Source organism: Calliopsis andreniformis, chromosome 8, assembly GCF_051401765.1.
Source record: "Calliopsis andreniformis isolate RMS-2024a chromosome 8, iyCalAndr_principal, whole genome shotgun sequence".
Taxonomy (NCBI): Eukaryota; Metazoa; Arthropoda; class Insecta; order Hymenoptera; family Andrenidae; genus Calliopsis; species Calliopsis andreniformis.
This window is the reverse complement of record NC_135069.1, coordinates 4,505,025-4,528,212: the sequence shown is the minus strand read 5'-3', so window position 1 is coordinate 4,528,212 and position 23,188 is coordinate 4,505,025. Positions and strand designations below refer to the sequence as shown.

General features: G+C 40.0%; 1 protein-coding gene across 1 annotated transcript; it reads left to right on the top strand.

Moving 5' to 3' along the window:
* The first annotated feature begins 9,858 nt into the window (after positions 1-9,858).
* Positions 9,859-13,267, top strand: Cpr27 (cuticular protein 27). Its single transcript, XM_076383326.1, has 4 exons — positions 9,859-9,870; positions 10,892-10,986; positions 12,119-12,505; positions 13,051-13,267. The coding sequence occupies exons 1-4, from the start codon at positions 9,859-9,861 to the stop codon at positions 13,265-13,267; spliced, it is 711 nt and encodes a 236-aa protein (XP_076239441.1).
* Positions 13,268-23,188: the final 9,921 nt, after the last annotated feature.

Sequence of the window (23,188 nt, the reverse complement as noted above, 5' to 3'; positions counted from 1 at the left end):
ATATTACGGCCATCGTTTCGGCTAAAATACGACAGGATTATTATCGCATCGATGAAATTTGATATTTCGGTGGATTCGAGCTGCGAGGTCCTCTTAGTGGGCTTACGGTGCACGTAATTCAGGGATCGAGCGATCCAGCGATGGTACATTAAACGAGATATCATCTGTGAAAGCTTTGCGTTGCATTTTATACTTTCGAATGGACGGTAAGTACTGGAAGAGGTAAACGACGTTTGAGAAGGTTTCAAAGAGGATTATTTTGCACTCCTTTTTTTAGGCCGCTTTCGTATGTTTTTAATGCGTTACTAGAGATTAAAATATTCTTTAAGTTAGTTGAAAATTTTCTTCGGACGTTCGCATATTAATAGCTTATTAAAGAATTAATTCTTCTTATTAAAGAAGAGAAAATTAAAGCAACGATCAGAAATCTAACTGTAAAATTCCAACAAAATTTGACCAAGAAACAAGATCAACTGCCTTTCGCTAAGAATAAAATATTCCTGACTACAGTATTTATGAACGAGAAGACATATGACTGGCCTTGGAGCGCCCTGGAAACCGCTTATTAAAATTTTCTTGGTGAATTTCGACAAAAATTTCAAATTCCTTTGCCTCCACCGAACAGCATTCAATTCAAGTCCACTTACGAGCTGAAACGGTTTAAGTTCCCCATGTTATAAATTCAGGCCTTATTGTACCGCGGCAACCGTGCATCATTAATTATTTCCAGCCGAAGTCGCCAAAATTAATGATATCGGTATTCTTCCGCCTCGCCAGGCTGATTTACAACATTCTTAAACACGGAGATTTTAGAGCTTGTTCGGAAAATAGTCTGTCGATTTTTTTGGCATGAGTATCAAAGAAATGCAAATGTAAAATAAATAACTCACGTTATCACGTTGCAATTTCAGGGTAGGTTATTCATGAAATTGTAGACTCAGGTAGAGATAGGTCATTTGTTTGTAAAGGGTGTGAAATTTTAAGAGATAATTCTTTTGAGAATGTTTAAAATGTCTGACTTGGGGCATATTCTACTGATTTTTCTACGTCTGACTTGGGGCATATTCTACTGATTTTTCTATGTCTGACTCGGAACATATTCTACTGATTTTGATCTGTTTGATTCAGGGCATGTTTTAGTGATTTTTACTATGTCTGACTCATGGCATATTCTACTGATTTTGATCTGTTTGATTCAAGACATATTTTATTGATTTTTCCTATGTCTGACTCATGGCATATTCTACTGATTTTACTCTCTGACCTAAGTAATACACACCAGCAGTAGAATAAGTCTCAAGTCAGACACATTCACACTTATTTTAGGTATTATTATATGATAATTTTTCTGTCTTCATTCTCGTTTTATTTTATCATGTAGAATCATCCTTTAAAATTTCTGACACATGTCATCGAACATCTTATACGTACAATCGTACTCCATAAACAGAAAATGCAACGTTGTAGCAATATCGTGATAAATGTATCAAAATGACTAAAAAACAAGAAGGTACCATTAAAATCCAGTCAGTTCGAATACCAGAGCTTGAACAGCAGGCCCCGTGTCGAACGATATAACTTATGAATCCCACATTCTTATCACAGTGTTCTACTGTTTCGAAAGTCGAATTGAAAAATGAACCTCGAAAGTCGCTTCCCAACACAAGGAAGTCCAGCAGGGGCCAGCCTCGTCCATGCTGGGGCATGATCAATGAGACACGATGTTCTCGCGCAGGATCGATAAATATCGACACATCAGGTTCGATTAATGGCCACAACGCAGCCGGAATTCCAGCAGCCCGATTCATTATGTGACTTGGGAGCGCGCTGGTTGTCGACAGGCGTCGATCAGGGGTCATGAATATTCACAATTCGTTGGTTCGTCCGTTTAACAGAATATTAATAACTGAAAGAGCCTGGGGCGGCGGTAGTTAATGTGCCAAGTATGTCGTTGGAGTTGTTGAACTGCGGTGCTGCCTTTGCTACTAATTTATGCCACTTGAAGGAACATTGGAGATTGATGCCCCATCGTGTGGGGTAATTTACCCCGAGACTGAGCTTTCTGCTTGGTAATTGATGAACAGCTATTTGTTACAATTTCAAGTTCCACAAATTTAATATTTGGAAAACTTTGAGAAATCAGTGTACCCAAGTTACAGTAAAAAAGTGAAAAGCAATATAACATCGATTGAAACTAAAGTTATGAATGAATAATAATCTACTGAAAATAATAAAATTAGTAGTCAAGGGATTTGAGTTTAGTGTTGAGCTCATTAATCGAAATTCTACACTATTCATACAGAATCCAATATCCAATGATAGTAAAGGTTTCAAATTTCTCCCAAACGCGTGGCACAACTCTGACTCGCCAATTCGACCGTTAACGAGGAAAAGTCGTATAGAAACGCATCATTGTCGCGTCGATATTTACGCGAAAGCCTGTTGTCTTGCATTCTTCCGAGTCGCCCAACCGACTGCAAGTGGCGCATCACATCGTGGAAGGAATACACTGTGCGATCGAATAAACACACTGGCGGACGAAATTCCTCGCATTTTTCCGTCCCGTCGTCGCGGACATCGCCCGAAAATTAACACGTCGTTCGAAGGATACCATCGAGTAGGGAAATCGACGATCCAGTTTCTGATGCTGATGGTCCGTATAATTCGTGGCGTCGTTTGTCGGGGCCGGAAAGAGCCACGACGAGATCTGCATTTTTCGCAAGGTCAACCGGTGCTTACACCCCGTCGACAGCAGCCTGTCCCCTGCCCCCTTCGTGGGTCGAATTTCTGATATATCGAGGCACTGATGGTTTTTCAAAGTCCTGCTAGGTCGAACGAAGCTGACTGCTGCTCCATTTGCATAATGCGCTCAGACACGATACACTTTCCTGGCGGGATCCCCCTTTCTCGGAAATTTCGAGGTGGTAGGTATTTGGGGATACCTTGTATCGTGTGATGTGTCTATCTGCTGCCAGATTAGCAGGGTCCTTGGGTAATTCTTTTATGAGCAGATATTTTTAATTGTTTCCTTTGATTTATGTAATCTTGTGTGCTGCAATCATTTTCAATCTTCTTACAGTTTTTGTGAACGACTTTTGTGTTTCGTGAATGCTTTGTTTAGTACATCTTGGCTCTCCCTGGCTCTCCCTGTCTTTATAAAATTTTGGAGACTTATTTTGGCTTATGCCTGATCCTAGCTAACATTTCTGACCCTCCTGAATTCGATTCAAACTTTTATTCCTTCACAATCTTCCTGGCTCTCCCTGCCTCTCTTACATTTTACACAATCTTAGACATTAATTTCACGTTGAGCTTGAGGTATGCAATACACCTAATCATTTTAACTTCTCTGTTTAGCTTCTAGCTTCTTTAACTTCTTTATGGTTCTTCTCCAATAAATATAATTTCCCTAATTTATTTGAATCTGTTCCTGTTTTCACAACCCACTGCAAAACGTCTTGAACTTGCTCGCCTCTATATTTATATTCAAATAATACGATCCTGATACCATCTCAATGGTGAACAAAGCTGTAAGACGGGAGATTCAATCTGCGTTCATAGCTCCTAAAAGTATCAAGGCCGACGCGAAATCTAAAATCCCGATCGGCGAAGGGAACTACGTCCTTCCCGAATATTCAGTGCACGAGACCGAAGTAACTCGATTATCCGAGAAAGTTTCGTTTACGAAAAGCCAGTGGAGCTCATGAATATTCAGCGACATGAGTCTCGCCTCGCATTTGAGATGGACAAATAGCCAACAAACCTATCCGACAACTCGTTCCCTTGTCGCCATTAAGCCCACCATAGTGTCTGTTTCCTCGTATACGTCTTATTGCCTTACATTCGCGAATATATACGTCATGCGACTGCATTTTTTGCATACCTTACCACGTGCATGAAGTATATATATTTTATATGTCAGCTTTCCTGCAATTTGTGGAGATTAAATCGACGCATTAGACAGTCTGCAATGACAGACCTGATATTATATCTTATCCACTAGCGAACCCCGCTGAATCATCAGGAATTATCCTACTGAAATTTTCTGACCCTGACTAAAGATTCAACCAGCCGATCCGCCTACAAGGGAAAGTGTCATTGAATATCGATGTACTCATACGTGGCGAGCAGCACGATTCTCATGATTTCGTTAGGAATTCAGTGGAACTAATAATATGATTAATATTTCCAGGAGACATTGGCATTGGCAATCCCGCAGACTCTTGCTGAAACCTTTGGACCTTCTCTTGAAGTTTCGATCACGATGATATTTAAATTTCAAGCTGAATCGCAAAGTGTCTCCACAAAAGTGGGTTTCAGATATTACGTCTGCCCACGTTATTACATTAATTCGATAATTAATGATGAAATTCGTTCACAGATCAACGTTAATCCAATTATCACGTCTTAATTCCTTCAACAGCAAGTTCAAATGAGTTCCACGATAGTTGCGTAGGCATTGAAACGATACCACCACGATTTTTCTAACCTTGACCGTGGCTATTCCAACAGTTTCCCCTCCATAATTTTAATCCGGGTACTTCATTGTACCTTAAACCCTTGTCAATTTAGCCTGTGCTCCAAGGCCCAATCAGATATGGGAAATGATCAGCCCACCTGTGCTATTGCTCGTCGCATTACTACCCGTAAGATACGTTCCAATTGGCTACGGCGCAAAATTTCCATTCGCATGGCAAGTACCTCGCGAAAATATGAGACTGTTAGCTTTTCAGTAACTTCAATACTGTCGAGGTACCCCTGCTCATCCGCTGCCTAGATCTCTGAATGCACTATCGCTCTAAGAACTTTAGCGAGGTAGGCACCCTCATTATGGGACACCTAAGAGGACCATTAGGGGAAAACGAGTATCCCGTTTAAGTAATGTTGTTTATATTCATTCCATGAATGTAATGGGAACTGGAATGCTTACATTGCAGAGAGGATGTGCGACGAAAACGTTTGGGATACTGTTGACTGCAGTTTTGTACACGCAACTGATGCATAGTACGCACAGAATATTCGATTTTCAAATTTTCAAATATTTCAATTTGAAAATTTTTAAATATTCTAATTTCTTAATCGAGTACTTCATATTTCTCATCTCTACTTATTGAGAGAAGTTCAATATTAAAATTGAAGACCACTCAAACGCCTCTTCTCAAAACTTTCCTTTAGTCGCCAGATCCCATCATTAAAACGGAACACGAATGATAAAGATACATTCATTCGACCCTAACTTTGAACTGTACAATAACGTCTTTTATAGTTACCGAAGGATTCTTAATTATCACGATCTGGCACGCATTCGAGCCATCGAGCCACTGATTTACCATCGACTGGACAAAGGCGCGTTCGTTCGTGCCTCGATTTAGCTGCATTCAATTGCAGGTGCAATTTGATCGCGATATGAGAGCGCTATATCGAACAATAATTGGCTTTCTGCGATGATATACAGTACGAAATAATTCGAGGGAAATCGAACCGGTTGCGCGATCCAACGCCAACGCTCTGATTCATCTTTGATTCGAGAGCTAGCCCCGTCCATCGCTGTTCCATGGGTTAGCATTATCATTGAGCTGTGTTCTTGATAATAACCCCGCACTCAGAAATTTTCATTATTTACGCGGCACTTGGTACGTGGATGATACAGTGCGTCTGCAAACGCTGATGATTGAATGGCGATAAATGGAAGAGGGTGGGTAGAGTGCATAGATCATTTAATCATGACTCGATTACTTGCTGCTAGGAATGAGAAAATAGAAGGGGAAGAAATTCGAGAAATACTAGAAGGGAAAGTAAGTGTAGTATATCAAAAAGTTAACTAGGGTGACCAAAATTTCCTCAGTGCTTTCGAATTCAATGTCCACGAGAAATGCATGATCTAATGACAGAATAAGATTAATATTCTGAGCGTCAGATAAGATCCTAGACTTTACGAAGTATGTGACAATTTCACTGAATAGCAACTTGAGAGCATTGTAAGACCCTTTGAACTTTAGCCTGGTGAATCTGTGGTCCCCTACCTCGCTAAATTTACGTGTCTCAAACGCATCAGGCAGCTCTCTCTCAAAATGTATCACCAAAACAAGGCACTTTTGGCGGATACTGTACGTGCACAGAGCATCGAGCCCTGCAAGTTTCCCTCGATGGAAGAAACGCTGGAAGGGAGTCGCGTCGTAAAAAAGTTTCGAGCAGTCGTTTGTCCTTTTTTTCTTTCTCCTTCGGACGACACCCACTCCCGAAACGTGCCCCTAACCGCATACCACGACCGCTTAACTTTTTAGCACGACCGACAGCTTGACGTTTACTGCCTCGCCGTGGCCTGGCCCACCAAAAGAAATACACGCGCCTCGAATACGCGCGAATAATATAGGCGAAATGCACGACGCCGCCGATAATTGTCCTTTCATTGTGCATCCCCTTAATCTGTTTTATGCGACGCTTCAATTTCGTATATCATACGACGAACGAGAGAACGCCTGCTCGAGGCTGAATAGCCCCCTAATCGAGATTTGTGAATTGACCCAGGCGAGAGAAGCGAGGAGGAGGAAAAGAGAGGAGAAGTGGATTAATCCTCGAGAGTCACGGCATCTGCGCGTTTCGAGGGTTTTTTATTTCTTGATTAAGGGCCTGGACGAGTCAATTAAAGTAACTGCAGCGGTGTGCCATCGCGACCCCTTATCGGGCACAGTTTGTCTTATCGTTTGTCATCTCCTGCGGCGCCAAGGGTTCCCCATGCGTCGACAGGGCATGTTTAACACGACTTTGGGCTCTGTTGGTGGAGGAACGTTTGTTTCATTATTTTTGGCGAGCTCGAAGGGGGAGTTGATTGAGAGAAGGAGTTACAGGTATGTAGAATGTGATGGTAGAGATTAGAAAGGGGAATCATAAAAGGAGGAAGTAAATAATGCTGGAAATGGCCGAGGGATTGTAAGAAAAGTTATGGGAAACGATTACAAAAATGTTTTCGAGTAAAAGAAGCATAACTTGAAAAAGGAATTCTTAATTATCTACATTGAGTAAATAATTTTGACTTATTTAAAGATTTCGAAGAAATGTTAATATTCCTATGGGGTTTAGAAAATTTTTGAGAAGATTTGGCAACCCTAATTCAATCCTGAAATTGTTTTTATTCCATATATGTTTGTCTCCTCTTACTCGTTTCAGTTTATACATCCAAGTAGAATAAGTAATCTATGGTCAGGCGTGAAGTGAAAGTCGCTAACCAATATAAAGTGTCGTTACCTTTCGGTGTTCAGAGGAACTTCGTTCACAGTAACCGACTGAGTTCTGTCACTATTTTCCCTCACCTGTTCACCAATATTAACATTACTAAATTAATAAAAATATAAAAATGAAATTAAAAAAATAGAAGTATTATTTACACTTTTATCGGCAGAAACTTTATGAATTTTAACAATCAGAAATCCCACTAAAAATTTTTTTATAAACGGATCACGCCTTTCATTAAACATTTACGTACAATGAAAACGACACCATCATTGTAACTCTGTTGCAACAGTGTAATTCTTATTATAATTAAGATCTACCGTATTTAAGGCACAGAAAGGAATCTGAGAAGCTGATGCAATAGCAGCACAGTGAAACGGTAACCACTTTGTCTTAACTCTTTTACTAGAATTTTTTTACCAGAATAAGTAATCAATACTGTTTGCTTACAAAAAATGTGTTAAATTGATCCAGAAATTTTTTCAAACTTTTAATAAAAACTGAACTCGTTATCATTAAAGCTACTTTACTTCTCAATGGCTTTCTGTAACTATTTTCCGCCTGTCAGACAAGTAATTCTCTCTGATATATCTAACAGAATCATTTTTCCGATCAACCTAATTATTTATAGTAGACTTCAGAAAAATGAAGTATACCTGTTGCATTCTCGTAAATGCAACTTTTCATTTTCAACTCCGTCGTACGTGAACAAGTTGCATAATTGGAAATGTGTCTGTCAGTTTGACAACAAGCAGGAGACACCACAATTCGATCGTAAGAACGTCCGCCCTGTTTATCATTCCGTGAATACAAATTCCAGAGCACTGTCCTTTCTTACTTTCACTGCAACTGCGCTCCACAGATGCCTCCGTGACAATTGTGACGAACGCATTTCGATCATGATCGCTTGCGAATTGCCCAGCGATTTTCAATCGAGAATCGACTGGCAGCTCGAATGTCTTATTCATGATTTTCACGGTAGTGATCATGGTCGAGATTTTCATTGAATAATTTTTAATTCTGCAAAGTTTATTTCTTCATTTGTTACACGAATTAAAAAATATTAAAGAAGGTATTCAGAAAATATTTTGGAGACTATTTGAAAAGTCGATTAAAAATTTGTATCATAAAATACGAAAACTAAAAACGATACTGTTACTTCCTATGTAAAATAAAATCTATTTAATGTCCTCAAATAATTCTACTTCGTAATTGCTGTCACTGGAAGAAATGCATTTATCCACAAAAAAAATTATGTATTACAACTTCATCGTAACATTTCTTCTTATAAAGAAAACTCTTCCAGGTCTAAATGATGCAAAAACTCAGGGGGTATTGTGTAATCTGAAAGTATCGTTCCAAAAGATATGCCTAAACGTGAAAGCTGTTTGTACAGAAATTGATTCTCACGAATCGAGCAGTTCGGTTGCAAGATCGCCACAGCAGTGTATATTTCACTCTGTTGAGCCTTATGCTGCCCTTATTGCTATCACGATAAATGTCAAGAAGTTCTCTTATATATGATCCTCCAGTTCTCGATTAAACTACGATTTCTATGATTATACCCATAATAGTCCATACATTTTACAGAATAATCACAGGCTAAACTCTTCTATCGTCGTCATTTACATCATAATTAATTTTAGCGAATGAGATAGTCTAGTAATATTTCAGAATCGAAAATAGGATTATAAAACTGAAGTAGAAATACTTAAGGATTAAAAATTAGACTTTTAAAATATTACGTTTTTAATACACAGAAGAGGGTCTCAATTTTCAATATCTTGGATGAAGAATACAACGAGCAAAGCTTACTTTTATGTAAAAAAAAAGATATGTATCCTCCAGAAGATCACCTTGCAGAATCATGTTTCTGGAAAGCATAAACCTGTGTGCACGTTCGCTCAAGGGCTTTCCCTTGACTGCAACCACCGTGATTATCATGCATTCGTCAATCACAAAAACCAAAGTTTCACCATCAATATAAATTTTACTGGTATATCAAATCTGTTACATAATCCTCGATGTCCAATTGGTCAACTTTTTGCAAAAGAATATTTCAGAATACCACAGATGCAGTTATAAGTAAGAATAAAAATAAAAATCAAAGCACACTGCTAAAATTAGCAAAACTAATTCCCCTTCAAAAATGTAATTTCCCATAAAAAAAGAAATCCTCCTCCTCCATCACTCTTGAGAGACCCTGCAATTTGCACCTAATGTATAAAGTACGCATCAGAATCACTTGAAGCAAGGTTCCCATCTAAAGAAAGTGTTCACGGTTCACAAACAGCGGGGGCCCAGCCATGGACCCAATTATGGACGACGCTATTGCTTTTCAGGACGCTTCAGCGAAGCCGCGAGTTTCCTGACGTTATGTTACTCTTATGCAACAGATCATCGAAAACCGGAGACGTGTCACGCTCGACGGTGAATGAAAATTGTCGAGTTAGAAATTTTCAAAGTTCGGTGCGGTGAACTCGCGTACTTAGGCCGCGCGATGCTGAGGCGGTGGTCGGGCCCATGGGCGGGCCCCGCCGCTCCCCAAGGGGACCTATATAAGTTGACTCGCGATCGGTGTAACGCGATCCTATAACACAATCGCGTCTGCCTCATCAACGACGAGACATGCGTCTTCCCGTGAGTATTCCTTTTCCTCTTTCGTTGATAAGTGTGTCTGATAGTGGCTAATTTGGGGGGATGATGGGACTGGGAACGTGATCGTGCATTCTTTTGTTATTTAGACAGGTACCTCTTGCCTTTTGGAATTTTTAAGTGACTTGGAGTAGCATTCTTTAGTCTTTTATTATTTTTAAGTCACGGCAAGTGTTTCTTTTGATCTATTTTTCTTGTCGGAGTTAGTGTTAAGTTTGAGTATAGTTTGGTGTAAGATAATTTTGTGTTATGAAAGTTGACTGTTTATGGTGATTTGGGGGTGTGGGAAGTGTGATGGTACCTGTGGTTTTCTGTCAGCTTTTTTCTTTGGTTTGTCTGTAACAGTGGAATCTTCTACTAACAGTTTCGTAAACTGTATCTGTGTTTATTAAAATATTATTGCAGTAGTTGCATCTTTAAATCAGTGTTTTTTAACTTATTAATTTTCTATTTGGCTCTAAGATTTAATTTTTAATTAATTATTTGTGTAATAATTATTTTAACCATACTGAGGGAAACTAGGTCATTTCAATATCACTGTTACACTTTTTCCACTCGAACAAGCTTGACCACGAAATTATATTCACATTTAACCACTAATTCCTCATTTTTCCACCTGAACTTCAGCTAGTATTCTCCATTAACTGTAAAGGTAACAGAGGCTTAGCTTTTTCTGCTCTCTTACCTTCACGGTTTAGGACGCTATTAGTTCGCTCCTCAGATTTTGTGGAAATTTTGCATAACACGAATTGTGACTCTATTGCGCCAAGAATGCATCTAAATTCTTTGCTCAATATGCATAAGGATAAAGTAGTTAAAAAACATCGTTCGTCAACCTGGCGACAAGGACTTTTCTTCGGTGCAAAAATAAGAGTCGCGATTCGACATAGGAAAGAATGTCAACCGCGCAATCACGGTTGCAAGCTATCGTTCATTGTGCACGAGGTTATTGGAAAGTCAACTGTTACTCGCGTGCCAACTATTTTATGCAAACCCGTGTCACCAGGTGCTGTCTCTCTTATTTTGCGCTGGCCTTGCGCTCGCCCAGCACAACCAATACCCCGTGACCACGCCGGTGCCTATTTTGAAGCAGATAAACAAGTAAGTAACCATTCTCCAATGTGCAACGCAACAATGCACCTTATACTTCCGCCTCGTTACTTAATTTCCTTCTAAGATCGATTTTAATATTTCCATTTATCACTTTGACTGCATACATGGTCTTGCTTAGAAGTGAAACTACTACTGAAGAGTTGGAAATTGGAATATTCGAAGGTCTGAAAGATTGGAAATCTGAATATATGAAAGTTTGGAAAGTCAGAAATTTGAATATTTCAAAATTTGAATATTTAAATATTTGAAATTTTGAAAATTTGAAAATTTGAAAATTTGAATATTTGAAAAGGTGAATATTTGAAAAGGTGAATATTTGAAAAGGTGAATATTTGGAAAGTTGAATATTTGAAAATTTGAATATTTCCAAATTTGGAAGTTTGAATATTTGAAATAATATGTGAGAATGAATTCTTCACGGGAAAGTGTTACAGCAATATGCAATAATTTATGCAGATAGGTCTTGAGGCAATAGGCGGCTGCGAAAACCGCATTTAACCCTCGAAGTAGGTGTAAGAGTATGTAATTTCAAAAGCAAGTCCGTTTGTCTGCAATTTCAAGGGTACACCTATAGTTTTATTCGATTCCGCAATGACGGACGATTACTGTATGCATCGCGTCGTCCCATGCATATGCGCTTTTGTAATTTCTCTTGGGACACCCGTGGGCGACACTAATATAATTAAGTGGAAATTTCATCTCGTTTAGAATAAAACTATGCAATTTTAAAAGAAAATTAAATTCAATATTCCAATTCAAAACAGACAATATTTTTTATTCACTTTGTGATCAGTCTACTATTTATAACTCTCAGGGCCTTACTTATCGATACTTAAAAAGAATAAAAACTAGCACTTCCTATCTGCTCCAACTCAGATTAACATATTGCTATTATTTTTGCGCAGACAGCACGCCTCGCATAAAAACTTCGATAAATCATTATGTAAACCACAAAACAGATCATTATACGAACAAGGAAAAGGATAATGCGTGGCAAAACAATTCAGAAAAAATTGTAGAGACCTAAAGAAACTTTTAAGGCTACTACCTAGCTCAGTCCAGCTCTGTCCATCTCAATCTACTCAATTGACTGACTCTAATTGATTATTTCCATTTTTAGGCACAATGAAGACGGTAGTTACAGTTATGGATACGAGGCAGCAGACGGTTCCTACAAAATCGAGTCGAAATATCCAACTGGCGAAGTGTATGGAAAATATGGGTTCGTAGACGACACTGGAAGCATTCGCGAGATCGAATACGGAGCTTCCAGGCGAGGATTCGAGCCAGTTGGACCTGGAATCAACGTGCCTCCGCCAACCTTGACTGGCAACAGCATTGCTAATCCAAATGAACCCGATGACGACGGCCAGTACCGAGAAGATCCTACTGTTTACTACACTGACCCTCGGTTCACCAATGGAGAAAGATATGAACCTGTTCCTCGCCAACCACTGGCCTACAGTACACCGAGACCACTTCCTGCACCGGTATACAATCCACCAAGGTGAGCGACGTTAATTAATTTAACATTTCGCTTGAGATGAGAGAAGAAAATTGAAGATTCTATTCTCTTCGATGTGTGTTGATTTTGATAAGAGGGTTTGCTTGAAATGACTTCCTATTGTAGTTAATGAAGGCCGTATATTGCAGGAACTTATTCTACTGAATTCGCTGTATCTGACTTAATGCACGATGACAGTAGAATAAGTCCCAAGTCAGACACATCTTACTGCGAATTTTAGACATTTTGGCAACTAATAAATACATCTTGTAACAAACATAATTTCGACGTTCCTGTTGTCTAAAAATCTGCTTATAAAATAATCTCCCCGCAACGATAGCTTCAAAAACGAACACCGCGGTCTTCCATTAATTGCATAGGAAATTTCCCCTGACATCAAGATACGCGCGTAAAAACTCCGCCGCCTAAATGTCAAGTGAATCCCGCTCTAAAGTGCAAGGAACGTACCTTGCTCAACTCGCGGCTACTCGGAACCTAGCTAGCTAGCACTAAACGATGGAATTAACTGGCATACTTTGTTCCTCCAGGCCTCCCCCACAAGTGCAGTATCAGCCCAGCCCGCAATATCAACCAGCTGCATATCGACCGCAGTATCAATCCCAGATTCAACCGCACTATCAGGTACAACAGCAACGATCCACGTATCCTGTCTCGACGCTTCAACGCGGGCCTCAAGGTCGTCCAGCATCCAACATCGATCCCAACGCTGGGTTAGCCTCTTACACAGTTAATTACAGGCGATAGGAATCTGTACCATCGCGTCTCTTCTTGTAAATATCGCTTTATTTATGCCGATTTCCGGAACACGTCGTGTACATTATATCTAGGGTCAGTCTTTTGGCTCGGTTCCATTCTTGGGCTATTGTCACTCTACGAGCTTAAAGGAGATGAGGTTTTTATTTTTCTGTGGGTCAGTTTAATTGAGGGAGGATACATAGAAGTCTGAATTAATTTTTGGCTACTTGCTATGGGCTCTATAAGGAGCTCGCAAATTTTGTTTAGTGAGTATAGCTTGTGTTATTTATGCAGTAGCCTGAGGATGAAGAGGCAAGATTTTTCAGCAGGTTGTAATATTCTGAGTTAGGAAACGTGGACCTTATCATATCATTTACTGTATCGGTACTCGAAAATTATGTTTGCAATAATTTCGCGACTCTTTTACGAATCCCCTTGTATTTTATCATATATGTTCCAACGTGGCATGCACGTGACATTTATTTCAAACTTTACATGTAGTTCCTCTATGAAGCTCTACCTCTGTGACTCTTCTACCTTCTACCTCTTTATACCTTCTTAACTTACTAGTTGACGCTCTTCTTGTTATTTACTGTTCTGTCTGTAGCATTGTTTCGAATCGAAGCTCAAACCCATTGCACTTTATATCATTTCGTATTACCTTGTGATAAGAAACTGTAGTTCATGATTGTAATTGCATCTCGAGACATGCATCACTGTCGGCCCTTTGAAGTATGAAGGTCGATGAAATTCTTGGACCACCTGAGTTTCAAAATTCACCAGAACTTAAAGAATCATTTCTTAGCTGATATTCGAGGCGAGATAATTAAATAGAGGAAAAGTTTCCTAGAAACTGGAACAAACATCCATCACGAACGAAGGGTGAACAATTCTCGAGGAATGCGTGACAGATGGAATCTCGTCCAATTAATCAGCAAGTCGCCAGTAATTATGAATGCAATTGCTGGTGAACTTGACTGGTTCTTTAAAAATCGCGCTATTGGAATAGCTTCGATCTTCGACCTTCGTAGGATATCGATCGAACCATGCATGTAAACGACCCGTCCAACATCCGACGTAGGCGACCCACCTTGTGAATTGCGATCACGACATTCTTGCATGGAGATTTGCATTCCATTCTTTTCTCTGTGTTACAAACGGCGAGGAATTGCAAATGCTTCGAAGACTGCGTAGAGTTGACGGATAAGTGATAGCAGAGATGCTGTTACAAATGTTACATATGTTATTGCAATAGGAATACTAATATTCTATGTTATTATATCTACATTGTTTTGTCGTAATTGTGTTATAAATGTAGCACGTAATAAAATATTTATAAAACACCAAGGAAATTTTAAGGTCAATTTTTTTATATATAAAGTTTTTCTCATAGTCTTCGTGATTTCTTTCAGGAATAACGTATGCAGTTATGCTCAAAACAAGTGACACTACCAAAAAATTTACATATTCAAATTTCAACATTGTCATATCAAGATCTCCTATACCTTGTCTAAAAAATCCCTTGTGAAACCTTATCGATCTTCCCTAAACTAAAAATTAAAGAAAAAATAAATAGAATTCTGCTCTAATTGCTTAACCTGGTTCAGTACTCCAAAAAATCTTCTAACTCAATATTTTCAGCTTTGTCCACTATCAAAGTCTTCTGCATTTTATTCAGAAACCTGCTCTTCATAGTCAGCTACAGAATGAGATACAGGAAGTAGAGTATGCTTCATAAAAACTATGATTTCGAAATGAACGACCTTGCCATCAACGAAAGAGCCTCAGACGCCACTAGACAGCCACACAACAGTGAATACTTGAAAGAACTTTTTTGCAAGGCTGTCGCCACTCCCAGGAATTTCATCTCTGCTTGTCGACCGTCAGATGCATTGTGTAATTATCTGGTGCACCTGTGGATGAATCCTTCTTGCAACGACCCTACCTGAATATTTCTTTTCGGGAGCTGTCAAAAGGTACAGGGTAAACACACGTCATCGTTATTACGTTGGTATAATTTTCGTGCATTTTTCTGAACGAAATTGGTCCATTGGGCAATTCCAGTTTGGGACCAATAAAGATACAAATATTTCTGAATTTTACTGCTTTTTTGTGGGATGGAATAATTCTTATTATTTCTGACAGCAAAATTAATGGTTTCTGTAGATGATTTTTTCTTGAACCCTGTCATGAAAAGTCGTAATCAAGATAGTGATAGAAATAAAATCCTCGAATATTTTTTTCCAGTAGATTGCTCTCTATTCGCTGTCGCAATACGCTCTTATAATTGACACTGATCCTTAATGACAGGCAAGAGTCATTATGCGTGAGTTATGAAACTGTAAAGAGTATTATTTGAACGTGAAATTCGAGGCTAACTTTCTTTTCCTTCCGTAGACGTAGAAGTTTCACTCGAAGATTTGATTTAGTCTTGAGTCTAACACTGACTTTTATGCACTTCTGAGGAAACCCTGTACACTAGGAATAACTTCCCGAGTTAAGGAGAAGCAACTGATGATGCATATTATCTTACTAATATTTCTTGGCAATGTGAAAGTGCAGTTCTTATTTTCCAATAAATTTGACTGCTTAGATAATTCCAGCTTCTCAGCACCCATATTAATTGCACTTTCTCATGGTCACAAATTAAATGTCTTAATTACATAGCCGCGTTGAAGAGACGAATACCAGGTGAGCGCATTATGTGACCAAAGGAAAGCAAGTCCTGGCGATATATCTGGCTCTCGATAGACTGTCGTACCACGCCTTGCATCAGAATGCCTCGAGAGTGAACATGGAATCGCGAAATTGCGCACGGGTGTATCGATTGAAACGCGTATCAGTGGCTAGGAAATAAGCCTGACTTTCCGTCACAGTAGCTACAGCGTCACTGATAAGACAATCCATTCCTTATCAGAACTTATCTAATGATTCGAAGTCGATAATTACCCAGAAGTTGTTCTCGCGTTTTCTAAAGTCCTCCTAGTATTATATAATTCACCGAGATAAAGAAGAACAGCTGCCTTAATTCTTGACAAAGTCCCAGAAATTGGAAACTCATGAAATTTAATAAGGTTCTACTACTTAATGAACCTCGAATACCATTCCTTAAAGGGAGCACAAAGGTAGCCAAAAGCTCCATCAGGAGTTCACGGTAACGTGACCAATTAAAGACACCGTAGCTGGGGACAGGATTAACGTGCTTTCCTTTCCAAATTACATAACATATGCACGCTGAAGTGGACACTGGTTCTACACAAAATTGCACCTTATGAAACTCCCATTAAAGTCAGTGTTATCCAAACTGTGCTACCATTTCAATCTTCCTCAAACTTGCGACTATCTCAAAGGATCTCAATGCAGAGATGCTGCGTTGATCTAAAGATCAACTATGAAGATTTCAAGATAAAAAATTCCCCAAGTAGTACCACTGTCATTGACGCAAAGTGTCTCCTCTCGAAATGTCATCTGCCACGCAGGGCGTGTATTCAAAATGGAAATAAGGATCAGGCGGTCGACAGCAGCGTGGCAGGTTCGATAAAGGGCATCAGGATACGCTTCCAGCGGTCGATCGCCAAGTAGATCGGCTAGATCTCGCGCGGGCCGAAGCGAGGGGCACGTATATTGTGAAAGGTGGGCATGGGCGGTGGTCCGTGGCAGTCTCCACGTATCAGGTATGCGTAACGTGTAGGTCCGCATGGGACAGTTCAGGATCAGAATAAAAGGTTGGAGCAGGAAGGCAGCCAGTGGTTCCTGTTATACCCGCATGCCCACGTCAGGAATAATCTCAATTGTCTGGTGACGCCAGCCGTCTCCGAGCAGGATCTCGTTTTCGCGGTGAACAAAGGAAATCGACGTATCTGAAGGTTGCTCCATATAGGATGTCCCAGAAACGAGTGGCTGAACCTTGCCAGCTTGCTCTACTCGCTTCGGACCTTTCCTTAAATTGTAGACTGTTTTGACGTGGAGTAGGATTTAGAATGTCTGGCCAGGCCAGCATTGAGACTGCTGTGTCACTTGTCTCTAGGGATATATGAATAATACTAATTTATGCAATTATGGATGATAATAGTAATAGAAGTCTTGCATGGGAATTAGTGGAAAAAGCACTGTACAATAAAAGAAATTTACGATGAAATTGTATATTGTGTGCATTTTTATATAAATGCTAGCAAATATTCTATTATCTCCATTATCCTCTAATTAGAGAAAAGAAACAATTTCACACTCATTATGCAAAATGGAAAAACAATTTTTCCTGGTCAATGTACTCCACGATCAAAACTCCCTATTTATCTTCAGAGAAGTGTACTTTCATTCATTTGAATCAGAGATGAGCATCAAATTTTCGCACATGGTCCTCGTTTCTCTTCTTCAATTACGCAAATATTTTCCCAGCGCTGCTGTGCATCAAGATGTCCGTGAAACTGGGGACGTGAGAGACTGAAAAATGGAAACAAGTGTACCATCTGCATTGTCACAGAGGATTACTCGCGTGATTAAGAATTCACATAGTACGACCTTCCATAAATAATAGACACGATTGTTCGTTCGCGAAGATAAGGCAGTATCGTTCACGGACGTTTCTCATCTGAGACAACTGGCCAGTTCGTGCGTGGATTCGCAACAGAATGATACTGCCATTTATTTCGACCAAGCGATGATGTCACGATTTTCTGCTAAATTAAGACCACGCGTGTTTTAAAGTCTTCCATCATCGAATATAAAGCCTGTCGATTTTTAATCTCTCAGAATCTTAAAGCCATTAACCAAACACGCACGAAAAGCTCTCCATGCGAGAAAAGAATTTCTCAATCAGGTACGCCTTATGGTTTAACCACGTTTTCGCAGTAATACTTCCAATTCTAGCTGAACTGACGTGATCCTGTTGTTAGTCGCGCGCAGATGTAACAACGATTCGGTGTGTTACATAGAAATAGAAAGTGGAGTGCGGTCAATTAGAGAACGCTGACCGGCTGAAAAAGAATGCCAGTGAAAACAAGATCGACGCGGACGCGATAAGAAAAAAAAAAGATTGGTACTCTGTTCCTTTGAAATGGTAAAATAACAGGTTCAGATTCCATGCGAGCGCATTCGGCTCTCCACATGATTCAATTAAGAAGTCTAATGCAGTCGGAGTTGTACAATGTAGTTTCTTCAGCGAGAAAATGAAATTCGCGAACAGCTATTGCGAATTGAGAAATCTGTGGTAATGGGTGCCAAGTGATTCATAGGAGAGACCTGAAAATTTATGAAAGACAGAGTGCAACAATAAAGTTATTATTTTTCTATTAATCTGAACGGTGGGAGACTTAATCCATGAGTAACCCATTTAGAAAACTACTCTGACCTTTAATTTCTGTGAAAAAGCTGATCCTGAGTCACCTATTGCAACCAGGACAGAATTGCAAATGAACGAAGCACGCCACTGATTTCATTAATTATTCAAATGACGCCTGACGCGATGCTTGTTCACATTGATGCAAAGTAGATGACCAACGTAGTAACTTCCTGAATGGATACTTTCTAACGCGTTCAAATCATTGCCAATGTCTTCTACGCTCCTACACGCCACATAATTTATGGAAATTACTAGAAATGACCAAGAGGAAGCTCATTACAAACATTACACGAACGATTTAATTGTATTTTACAGGACATCTTAAATGAAACGTTATCTCGGCGTAGCTGTATTTCTGAAGAGACTGACACGTGAAAGGCAAGAGTTTGCAGTTTGGTCTGACCTTGCATACCTTCTAATAACTCATATGGTTCTACAGATTATGTGTCGAAAGACTCAGATCATTCCCTTGGATTCTACCGGAAATGTAGACACTACTCGTAATATTTCCGCTCCAAATCACAATCAAAACCTATGCAATAAACGCGAGTATTGCCTCTAAAGTGTTCGTAAGCAGTATTATTAAGATCAAGATAAAAGACGAATTAATTCTGAATTTCAAATTACTTTTATCTACGAAATGGCTGCGATTAATCACTTTAATTACAAAACAGGATCATAAAGACCGTCAAAAGCCAAGCCCAAGAGCCTCGCGAATGCATCGCAATTTTGCCCTCCTTAGGATCATTATTCCTTGCAACAAAGATCGTCCTCAATTGCAATTCCCACGCAAAATTCATGCGTAACCGTCTCGAACCCGCGACTCCCATATTAATTATAACAAACGCACGATTGTGTTGCACGACAGGACGCAGGAATAATTGTCTTGCGCCGCGAAACGACCATCTTCGTCTCTGGCAATAGAATTGCATCGTCAAGGTCCTTAGATAGTGCAATCTTCATCGGGGCGTGCGCCTCGTGATTAAGGGTCGCAATAATTGCCCCGTCGGCGACCCAGATTACGTCCCTGCCGCAACTTCATTTCGTCGATGATCTATCCTTACGGCACACTTCTCAATGCCAACTGGTGAAAGGGAAATCGGCTCGGTCAATTTCGTGTGTCCATTCAGAGCCGAGGACTTCGATGGCTCTGGTCAGACGTTTTTGCACTGACCTCTGAAATACCATAGCTGGTTACACGTTCGGTTGCTGCATGATAAAGTGACCCAAATATTGTGACTGGTTGCATTTTGACAATATACTGTATTCGAGCTTTTAAGCTCTCGCGACCAGAGTTAGTCATATTAATGGCTTTCGGATAATGCTGTTCCAGTCTGGTTCTTCAGGGCTAGGGAACTCTGATACTGGAGTCCATTGTTTTGAGGTACTCCTGATATAGCCCAATATTCTGTATCCTCTTTTTTATAATTATAGATTCCCCTTAATCTATTCTTTCCACGATACAATAGTGTCGGCGTGTCCTTCGATTTCCAACGTCGATTTCAAATGCAATGTAAGCAAGAACTAGTGTTCTCCGTCATTCACCTTAACAGACAATTTAATTCCAGTAGAATCGCTCTGGCGGAAGAACTAATTCGTACAATTTATGCGTTTAAGGAAAATCGCGGAACTGCTCGCGATACGAAATATCGATCAGGGCAGTCGAGTTATGCGCCCGATAGAAAGTTGCAAAATGTCGATCCCCTGCTAATTTTACAGCGGAAAGCTACGGTCAGTCGGTCTGGGCGTTTCGTAAAAGCGGAGTGAAAACGCTCGGCGCGTTTCCAAAGGCCGAGATCCGTTTTACCGAATCGCGGTTCAGCCTTGCGTTCGGTCAGTTTCAAGGTGACGAGTAAAGGAATCGATGCTCTCCTTTTCCCTTTCTCGCCATACACGCCCAGTATTTTCACTCGAGGAGATCGTCGAAGGTGAGAGGAGAAGAAGGCAGTATTTGGCAAGCACATCCCCTCGATGTTCATTGGAAGAATTCGAAAGATGTTAACATGTTTTATAGTGAACAGAAAAGGAGCTGGAAAACGACTACCAGATCACAAAGTAGAAATGTAATGTAATGCCTTACATATTCCTTTCACTATAGCTTCAGAATAAAATATCTAACCTCACAATTAATACATTACATGTCTGACGAATTGCCCTATCAGCAATTAATGTGTTAGAAATCTCTAAAGATTGGTCGACAGCAATAAATTGATCAAGACTTCACTGATCGATTATAACTGTAGTAGTACACTTCTGGTAATTTGTTGCTCTTGAAGGATCGGAAATCTGTAATAAGTGAAGTGCAATCCGTCCCAGTAAGGCCGTTCCAACTACTAAATTAATTATATAAAGGTTACTTAATTGGCACAATTATTCTTACGTCATCGAAAGTAAAGTTACATAGAGTGCTATAATTAGAGAACAGGCGCGTGCTGGCTGGTCTGTTCTGTCTCATTCTACTCCATAAGCTGCGACCAGTCTATGGTCCGACAAAGTAACCTGTCCGTTTTCAGCGAACCTCTTCTTGCACGTTACGGTGATTCTGAAACGCTGCTCAGGCTTAGGGATATCGATTTCTGCTTAAGTTTTCCTCACGTCGTTGCTGCTTGAGAAGGGACCGTTATCAGCGGTCTGCAAGGTGAAGAGGTAGACAACGGTGACTGTAACGGTAATTCAAGTCTGACATTTGAACTTTGAAACTCTTTCGCCTTCGAAGGACAAATTAGCTGCAACAAATACGTTAACACGAGGCAATTGGAGCTTTATATCTGGCTCTTTCTCGGTATCTTGCTTAATGTCTATTAATTAATTGTGACGAAATATGATTTATTGATTGTAGAGAAAACGATTTTTTTTTTTTTTGTTTCAAGAACAGCTCCTTATGTAAGAACGTATTAGAAATTGAAAGAAGCTGGAGGGTTCCTGCTAATACGAGAATAAACGTGGATCGACAAATCGTATTAGGTTCAACACGTGATTTGGTTCAGCAAAAGTTTCTAAGGTGAGATTATTATATAAAGGTAGCGATTTAGATACTCTGATCACGCTACAGAAATTGAATTAAATGGTTAAAAAAAAAAGACTTTCTTTTACCATGAATATAAATCGAAATCTACTTAATTCTAATGAGCTGATTCGTTCAATAGTTGCTAGGAAAATATTCATGAGACATTTAAGATTTCCGGTCAAGAATTCGCTTTGGGTGATGCTGGTTCTCTGACTTAACGAGTTTCACAGCTTTCATGCACACACGCATTCCTAGAATAAATTTGTCTGAAAACGCGACTATGTGCATAAAAGTGTTCATGTAAAGTGAACAAGAATCCCGAAAGTTTAAAATATTGCATGGACACACTTCTCTGAATACTGCGTCAATTACATAACCCCTAGACATTAAAATGCAACTTGAAAAGATATTGTATAAACAAGCCTTTGTGAGTTCTGCGTGCATTACATCATTTCGACTTATCTGAGGAAAGTATAAAATGGAAAACACAACTGTGCTACAAGAATCGAGATTAAGAAGTTAGTTCATTAATCAGGAGTGAAAGTATTCAGCACGAAACAGTGATCAGGAAAAAAGTGATGACTTAAACAATTATTCGGTGCTTTAACAAAACACGCAACTCACCAGCAAAGTAACGATCCTCTTAAAATCGAACGAAGGTAAAAACAGTCCACTCGATGTGTCAAACATTTCCCCCAAAAAAGGAGCGAACTGGAGACTCGATAAATCGCGCAAAGCTCTAATGAGACACGTGGTGATCGAACGACCAAGAATCGAACACAGTGAAAGGTTCAAGAGGCAGACAATAAAAATTCATCGGTGCTAGATCGACAGTCCAATCGGGGACTCAAGAATGATTTTCAATAGTCAGTGGAAACTGGAACAACCTGCCGGGCAACGTGTCCCCTGTGCGAGTTACAGCAACGAGGTAATACAAGAGGACACAGAGACAAATTGGATCCACTCCTTCGACCGAAAGCTGCTATCATCGCGTGGCCTACGAGCACGATGCTCATACAGAACATCTCAACGCCTGGATTAATTGCACAAGACAGCCACGGGAGTCAGTAATTTCGTTAAACGAGCCAGCTCGGAAAGAACCATTGCAAACGCGTTTCGTAACGAGCCCACCATTGCACGCAGACTGTTCTAATCGAAACCCACAATTGAAAGAGACGAAAATCACTATCCATTTTCCTAAAGTACCTCCGCGCGACGTTTGGTCTCCGAAGACTAAAGGTTCCAGCGGAGCTATTAAAAGTGGTCTGCCTCGATTAAGTGGCACATTGGTCCACCTGGTCGCTAATCGATTTTCCAGATTCCCGAGAAATCGGGACAGCTTGGTGGGGGACATTTAGGGGATATAAGGTGCTGTAACAAGACAAGGCGGCTCGTGTATATACAGGAGTCGAATAGATAGTGAAAGTCCCCCGGAGCTAACAGGAGTGTAGAGGGCAAGAGGGGGGTAGGAACGGGGGGATCCAGTAAGGTATATGAGGGCCTCAGTTCGAGCAACCGCTGGTACTCTAGCCTCGCTGCCTACTTATATTCACACACACTAACACAACCACCACCTGGAACA

Bases quoted from the DNA above. Each gene is read 5' to 3' on its own strand.
- Cpr27 (XM_076383326.1), top strand. The intron at 10,987-12,118 runs GTAAGTAACCAT...TTCCATTTTTAG, and splicing joins ATTTTGAAGCAGATAAACAA to GCACAATGAAGACGGTAGTT. The intron at 12,506-13,050 runs GTGAGCGACGTT...TTGTTCCTCCAG, and splicing joins CCGGTATACAATCCACCAAG to GCCTCCCCCACAAGTGCAGT.